Source organism: Sinocyclocheilus anshuiensis, unplaced genomic scaffold (genome assembly GCF_001515605.1).
Source record: "Sinocyclocheilus anshuiensis isolate Anshui unplaced genomic scaffold, SAMN03320099.WGS_v1.1 scaffold502, whole genome shotgun sequence".
NCBI classification, from domain to species: Eukaryota; Metazoa; Chordata; class Actinopteri; order Cypriniformes; family Cyprinidae; genus Sinocyclocheilus; species Sinocyclocheilus anshuiensis.
In genome coordinates, this window is record NW_015544194.1 from 1,311,148 (window position 1) to 1,319,879 (window position 8,732).

General features: G+C 38.3%; 1 protein-coding gene across 1 annotated transcript in view; it reads left to right on the forward strand.

The window, feature by feature from the left end:
• LOC107696606 (neural-cadherin) overlaps window positions 1-8,732 on the forward strand; it is a 303,591-nt gene that overhangs the window by 198,370 nt on the left and 96,489 nt on the right. Inside the window, exon 20 of the mRNA XM_016497044.1 lies at window positions 7,171-7,397. Coding sequence (XP_016352530.1) covers window positions 7,171-7,397 — 227 coding nt within the window. The remainder of the gene's footprint in view (window positions 1-7,170; window positions 7,398-8,732) is intronic.

An 8,732-nucleotide genomic window follows, 5' to 3' on the forward strand; every position in this document is an offset into this window, starting at 1 on the left:
GCAAACAGCAGAAGCTCTGAATGAGACGCAGATTCACTCTCTGACAGCAGGAGGCGCTCATGGAACACCAGATACGGTGTTTCCTTGGTTACCGCTGTAAACAAAGCAGCGCTGCGCTGAAACACTGCTTTAATATTAGTGGTGAAAATTTTGATTCTTTCAAGAGATTAATTCATTTTCAGTTCGTTCACCAAAATGATTCGTTCACTGATTCGTTCAGTGACCATTTCTTCCTATTACATAAATATGCCAGCAGGTGGCAAAAAAGAGTGTCTTATGTGTTATGTCTTAAGTCAACGAACGTATTTACTTATTACAAAAAACTGATTTGGCTTTATTAAAATGTGTGCATAATCTACTCATTAAATTATTAAAGTCTAAATAAGTTGTTCAGATGACCAAAGCACAAGGTTTTCTTGCATAATTAACATTTTAATTGTTTGCTCAGACATTTACACATTCATAAATTCGATACCAGCATGGCGCGGCAAATGGCAGCAAGGACGCTGAGCTCCGCGATTCTTCTATTGTTTTTGTTTGTTTGTTCTGTGTTTTGTCATTCTTCTTCTATAAGTTTTACCAGAGACGAACTCCTTAACATTAAGCAACACATCCACACATTCATAAATCGGGGATTAAACGTTGAGTTATGTTCTGTATGCTAAATATGAATATATAAACAAGTTTATTTGCACAGTACCTATAACTGCGCTTTGCATCCGCTTTCTGCTGATTGCTGATCGAGATTGACATGCTTAATGGCCAACTGATCCGGTACACTCATTTCGTTCAAGAACAAGATATGTACCAGTTCGGTCATTTCATTCACGAACGAGATGTACCAGTTCATTCAACTCGTTCACGAACGACATGTACCAGTTCGTTCATTTCGTTCACGAACTAGATGTACCAGTTCATTCAACTCGTTCACGAACGACATGTACCAGTTCGTTCATTTCGTTCACGAACTAGATGTACCAGTTCATTCAACTCGTTCACGAACGACATGTACCAGTTCGGTCATTTCGTTCACGAACGAGAAGATCTCTCTCGTTCAGACTCAAAAGAAACTCGGTCAGTGAAGGGCGTATTCGTTCACTACATTCAACAAATCGTATGCTCTGTCACATCTCATACTCGAAGGCTATTGGCTCCAGGTTTAGTCATTCTTTGACAGGATGAAACAGTTCACAGAGCTACCCGGTTCACTGATCTGCACATGCGCTGCTATGGAGGGAGGAATATCAGTGAACGAGAAATATGAGTCAATGGATTATGTGAATGGGAACGATTCGTTCACCAAAAAGATTCGTTCAAAAATAACAATTCGTTCACGAACGTAACAACACTATTTAATATACAGAGACGAGATGGAAAGAAAATACCACGTAAACTTTTCTGAAGACAGTCAGTTCCCCTCAGAAACACATTCATATAAACCCCCAAATCAATATTGAGGATTTTCTTCCAATAGTTCGTGTATCATGAACAGTGAGTGATCTGCCTGCTACAGTATTTTTCTCTGTGCGTCTGTCTTCAACGTCTCTGGCCTGTGTTAACGGGCGTTTACAGACTTCATATTTTCACATAAATGACATTTTGGAAAATAATTGCATTGCAATGCAGTTTGTGCAAGTCCAGAACAGAGACGAGTTGCAATCAGACAAAAAACGGCCGGTTGCCGATCGTGTGAGTTCCAGGGTAAGCTCCTTAAGTTCGGCCATCCTACACAAACGTGACTGACTGCTCGCTCGCACCAACAGGTGAAGGAGGGTCGTGTTAGTCTTTACACTGACTGTACTCAACCTGAGGGATTCCTACACTTTCAGTCTTTGAGGATATATGAAAAACAGCACATACCGCAGGAACGGTATAATGGAAAATCTTAGTGGTTTTGAAACGTGAAATTTTCAAATCGTGGTATACCTTGAAACCGATAATCGGCCCATGCCTAGTTTGGGCCCATGCCTACAAAAACTATATATATGTATAGATATATTAGTGCTGTTAAACAATTAATTGTGATTAATCGCATCCAAAATAAACATTTTTGTTTCTATTTTATATGTGTGTACTGTGTATGTATTATGTATATATAAATACACACCCATGCATGTATATATTTTAGAAAAATATGTTACGTTTATATATTAATAATAGGTGTAATATATATGTATTAGGGGTGTAACGGTACATAACCATAATGGTTCGGTACGTACCTAGATTTTGACGTTACGGTTCATTATGGTTTCGGTACAGCAGGAGGAAAAAACTAAATATAAATTGATTTTTTTTTTGTAAAAAAATGTTTCAGTAAAAATGGTTTACTGAACATATTGCTCTTTCTTTCAATAAATTCAGTTATAATTAAAATGTAAAAATCTACCTCAGCTTCTGCTCTAAACTAAAGGGGAGCCCTTTTTCATTACTATACAGTGTTGTGAAAAGGTTTTTGCCCCCTTCCTGTGGTTTTTTTATTTATTTTTTGAATATTTCGGGGGCAATTACTTTTTTCACGTAGGGCCAGGTAGGTTTGGACAGCTTTTTTCCCTTAATAAATGAAGTCATCATTTAAAAACTGCATTTTGTATTTACTTGCATTATCTTTCTGTAATATAAAAATTTGTTTGATGATCTGAATCTTTCAAGTGTGAGAAACATACAAAAAATTTAAAAATAAAATAAAGGAAGGGGGCAAAAACTTTTTCACAGCACTGTAAGTTTACAATTAACAACAGAGCCCTTATAACTTATAATAATCAACACTCAAATAAAAAAAAAATAAAAAAAATTGTATGCAAACATATAAATTATTTTTAAATTAACTTCTAAATTATACAAGTCATAACTAAGTCATAACTATACAAGTCATTTAAATATTTATTTAAACATATAGTAGGGCAGGAAGAATAGGTTCCCATGCACCCGCTTGGCAGTTTTTTGTAACCCTAATGGTGTCTAGTTAAGAATTTTTGTTGTTGCCGAAGTCAACTAATGTTCCATGGGGTTCGTTTGGCGGCCATCTTGAAATTATATCATCGCGAGTGGCGAAAAACACATTTTGATAACTCCTGAACCGTACAACATACAAACACAAATTAACCCACTTTTTCATATAATTCTGACACCAGGAATCAAATGGAAAGGTCATTGTGAAATGTGTTTTTCGCCACTTGCAATGATATAATTTCAAGATGGCCGCCAAAAGAACCCTGTGACGAGTGGGGCGGGGCCAAGAGCTGTGGGAATGAAGCGTGGCCAGTGGAGTGAATGATAATGAGCGACACCTGCGCCACTCACTGGTCTCGAGTCCCACGGAGGAGCTCCGGAAAGATAAAAGGAGGAGTGACGACAGTGCAAGACGAGAGAGGACCAGGCCTGGATTGTATGTTGTTTTGTTTGTGCTCGGCAGTCGTCCGTGAGGGGCTGTCGCGCTATTTAAAGTTTTGTGTTTATTTTATTATTAAAATTGTTTAAATGTTTGCCAGTTCCCGCCTCCTTCTTCCCCGAAATACGAACTTTGTTACAAACCCCATGGGACATTAGTTGACATTAGTTGACCTCGGCAACATCAACAATTCTTAACTAGACACCATTAGGGTTACAAAAAAAACAGGTTACAAAAAACTGCCAAGCGGGTGCATGGGAACCTATTCTTCCTGCCATACTAATATACATTAAATAATTAAAACATCACTAACATGTAAAGTAAATATCATGAATTATAGTCTAATATTTCGCAAAATGTTCTTCAATAAACTTCATTTCTCTAGCAAATAACGAGCTGTAAACACTTTGACTTGCTCGAGGTAAATGAAATGCTATTTTATTGACATCTTTCTGCGGTTGATACACTAATTGAGCGATTACGTGAGGGGTGAGATGTTCATTCATGTATATTTCGCATTTAAACTAGTAATAAAGAGGAAGGGGTGATCATGCTCACTCACGCTCTGCGCGTTTATACAGCGATCTGTCGTGCCCATAGACTGTATAAAAACATGGATGTAGTGTCCGTGACATCACCCGTAAGTTTCTGAAGAGCGTTTTTGAAGCTCAAAGTTGGCGGAGCCAGCCGTCACCATCTTAGCAGCGCGTCACCGCTCATCACTCCCGGATAATCGAAAATGGGCGAAAAGGCGGGAGCCACGCCCTTAATTATGCAGAACTTTAAGGCTTAATATAATTTAGTTATAAAAAAAATTCACCCCCCTCACAGTTGTCATGAAGGGCAAAATAAGCTATATAAGCTATATACACTTTTTGTACCAGGCTGTAAACATGTTTTTTCTGCTGTAAAGTTGGCCATTTTAACATCTGTAGGACTGACTCCATTTTGGATCCAGCCTCTAGCGGCCAGTTGATGAATTGCAGTTTTAGTCACTTCCGTGTTGGTTTCACAAGAGAGACCGGAAAGGAATTTCCTGAAAAAATGGAACGATTTTCGATACGAATACGTGTACTGTTAAATCCCTAATATATATATATATACATACAGTAAAATGTTGTAAATACTGCTAAATACTGTACCTGAAAAATGTTATTATTTTCTAATAACAAAGATAAAATAATGACAAAGATTTTTACCTTTGCTAACTTTGCCTAAATGTCTGCCATTGTTTTTTATTTTATATTTTAGTGCTGTCAATCGATAAAACAAAATTAACTAATTGATCACACATTTTTTCTGAAATTAATCGTGATTAATAAAAAAAAAAAAATGTATCACCTGCATTAACACGCTATATATATATATATATATATATATATATATATACAAGCATTAGCATATTATTAGATTAGCATTCTTTTAAGGATTAGCATCTACTAATTTATCATTTGTTAAGAACAATGTGGTGAGTCCTTATTTTGTACTCTCTTTGTGCAAAATGGCATATATATTTTCATTAGTCAATCAAATAAATAGAAAAAAAAACTAACTTTTTTCTATCAACGCAAATTACTGTTTTTTTGGGTTTTTTTTTCAATGAACATTATTTTTGACAGCCCTATTATCATAAATCCCTGTGGTCCCCTGTATATTTTTAAGTATATGTGTGTATGTTTAACATCTAGAAAAGGTGTTAATCACATCCCTTGCTTAATGCCCGTGGGAAGGGGAGCAAGTTTGATCTGGGCTTGGATCAAAGCCAGGTGTGAGGCTGTTCCCAGCTGTCATGATGAGTCTCCTCTTCACACACAGTTCCTGATGGGAGCAGACAGCCACCCTTCCTGCACCCCCCAAAGCTAATCACAGTTTCCTTCCTTGCCCCCACCTAAACCTCCATGATTGACAGTCTTCAAGCACTGATGATTCACTTCACGGATGTTCAGGTCTGTGCGGCACACAGAATCAAACGACCACTGTCAGAGTGGGGATATAGGGTTGCAAGAGTAAAGGAAGAAGCAAACAGTGCGTATGTTATAGAATTTAGTGAAAAAAAGACCACGTGTAATTTGATGCAAAACAAAAACAAGGCCTTAAGGCTTATTAGCAGTCAGTATGTAACTGTCAGAATGAAAAATATTTCAACTAATTTAAAAGAACAATAACAAAAATCTTGGAAAAACACTACAGTATGTTGAACTGACTATATGTAATATGCCGTGTCCTTTGAAGTTGATTAAAGCAACTGAAAAGTATGTTGATTATATATACTCCACTATTCAAAAGTTTGGTGTCAGCGAGAGTTTATTTTTAAGTCAATAGTCAGTAATACTGTGAAATATAATATAGTTTTTTTTTTATTACATTTTAAAATGTAATTTATTCTTGTACATTTCTCATTATCAATGTTGAAAACAGTTGTGCTGATTAATGAAGTGTGATTTTTTTTTTTCAGAATTCTTTGCTGAATAGAAAGTCAAGAAGAACAGCATTTATTTGAAATATAATTTTTGCAACATTATAAGTATATTTTCTGTCACTTTTGATCAGTTTTATGCAGCCTTGCTGAATAAAAGTATACATTTCTTTAAAATAAATATTACTGTATATAAAATTCTTATACACACAACACTCTGTATGCTTTTGGTTACAATTTATTTCGATATTCCACTTTAGACATTCTACTAACTATAAGTAACTTTAAAACTACATGTCAAGTGACTAGTAATTAGATTATTAGTAGAGTGTTAAGTTCGGGTTAGTAGAATAAGTTGAACTTTGTACTTTCAAAATTACTTTTAGTCAGTAAAATTTCTATTAAGGGACCATCAAAACACACTATTAGCAGATATTAAGCAGACAGTATACTAGTTGCCGTAGTTGCAACGCTACTTAGGCCTAGAGTTAAAATTTGTAGTTGAAAATTGGACTATCCAAATATGAATTGTTACCATGCTTTTTGTAGCCCGTTTATACCCACAGCATTACCTCATATTTTTCTTATAGTTTCCTAAGGGTGAGGGGGTCACAAAGGAAAGTCCAAATCCAGAGCATGTTTCCATGTCACTGTTGTCACTGTAAAATATCCCCCAATTTTCTCAAACATGGCCCTCTGCCTCTGTAAGTTGTGAAGTGACAGAGAGAGTTATGACACCTCTGCCACTCTTCAGCACTGGCCCCAAGGGACACTGACTCAGCCTGGGGACAGACTGAGCTTGGGATCTCTCTCAGTCGGTCTAACACCTCCCCTTGGGGCCACCATTCAACCACCCTCACAGTCCCAAACTGTAGGCTAAGCGTCCCAATTAGAACAGTCCATTGGGTCTTTGGAGGAAAGCACACCTCCAGCACAGGAGAATCGATGGTCAGATGGTTGCTGAAGTGTTACAATTTACTTGCAAAGCTCAGAGGCCGTGGCCAGCTTCATCATGACGTGCCGGGAACTGTGACCGTAAAGCACAGGCACCCATTACCATGGTGGCAAAGACTTGGCGCATGCAGAAGTTTGAGCTCTCGTCCTAGACTTTTTGACATGGCATGTCAGCTGGAGTTTGTGCGAACAGCCACTGACAGGCACTAACCTCACTTAATGACAAGGAGATGTGTTGACGAGGGAAAACGTGACCATGCATTTTTCATGAGCTCTGCACATCAGTTCAAGAATGTTGCTGTTTTTTTTGTTTTGTTTTTTCCACATGTTCTGGAGTTCTTGTAGCTTAGGTCATATTTATACAGTTCTGTTATCCTTATGTGTCATGCATTTATGTTTGTGTCTCTGACAGACATCTCCGCCACAGAGTTCATGGAACGCCGTAGCAATCTGAAGAGCAAGTACGAGCTGCTTGGCGACTTCCTGTCAGACATGCTGTCTGTGGGGGCAGACGACATCAACATTTTCAGTCTGGTGGAAGTGCGGCACAGGACTCTGGATGTGAGGTTTTCCGTTCACAGCACGCCGTTCCTCAGGGTTGAGAGAGTCCATGGATACCTTGCAGCTCATAAACAAAAGGTAAGGCTTGTCAGAAACACACGGATATGAATATAGTCATATTAGACCTTGTAATTAACCTAGGAATCGCTCTAAAAGCATGCACACTTCAGTGTGGAATAACTGCAAGCTTTAACACAAATTTGACTTGCTTTCACTTATTCATAATTAGATGAGACCTAATGTATTAACCCAGCCCTCTTTGTACCTTTTCAGTCGAATCTAAAGTGTCACTTCTCACTCTTCTTCACTCTCTTTTCATTGATATCACACATAAGCTCCATTTCCTTCTTAGAAAAGACACACTGCTAAAGGTAAAAGAGCTGTGATGTGAATTGGAAAAATTCAAAAGATCTAAATGCATCAGTCTCCTACGCAAAATCATTGATCAGGACCAATTACAAGGCGTAAAGAGGCTTGGAAAATGGCATGGAAATGGTGAGCCGAGATGGTGAAAGTAGTACTGATGGAAGCTAGAGGTTATTAATGATGGGAATTCTAATCCTCTGGAAGAAACTGCTTAAAATGTCCCCTTACCCCTTATTCCATTCAGTTCCCCCAAATTTGACTTGTTCTGTTACTAAAAGTAGTGGGAGAAGAAAGTGAAAAGTGAAAGAGTTAATTACAGATGAACTCACTGATATGGAAAGTGAGTTGCCTGTCTCCACCCATAGTAATTGGAGAAATTCCAAGACATGGAATGGAAAAAAAATAATTTTAATGTAATGAAAATTGCCACGCTTAAGGTACATGCATTGGCAGGGTTTTGAGAGAGATCAGGAGAAGAAACAGCCAGTTCATGCTCATGCACAGAACTGTTGCCTTGGAATCTGATGTGATTGCGTTTTTCTATTTTTGGCCGGTTTGGCGGCTCCATTCACTGTATGCCGGATGTGTCGAGTAGGCTGTGTGATGTTGGCTTACGAGAGAGCTGGAAAAAACGAGTGTGAACAGCAGGAGAGAGACAGAGATGAGCCCCCCTCACATCTGTAACTTTTAAATGATACTTAATGCACTGCCATGATCTCCAGCAGTCCTCTCTCTTCCCCTTGCTTTCCACCTTGCTCCCCTGCCGCCACAACGCACACTTTGAAGAGCTCAGGATTCCCCCGCGGCCGTGCTAGGATGGGGGAAGCGGATTTTTCGGAGCACACTGCTCATTTCCCAGGGGTGCGCCCTTTTATCTCGCCCCCTAACACCCCTTCTGCAATACACACAACTGAAATGACACCCTGTGAAGTGTCAGACGCTTCACAAAAACACACACTGTTGCATCAAGCTCAAACTAAAAAGAAATCTCCCTGTGGTTATAGTGAATCCTGATGAAAGACTAAGAGTGAATGATAAACAGGGAAA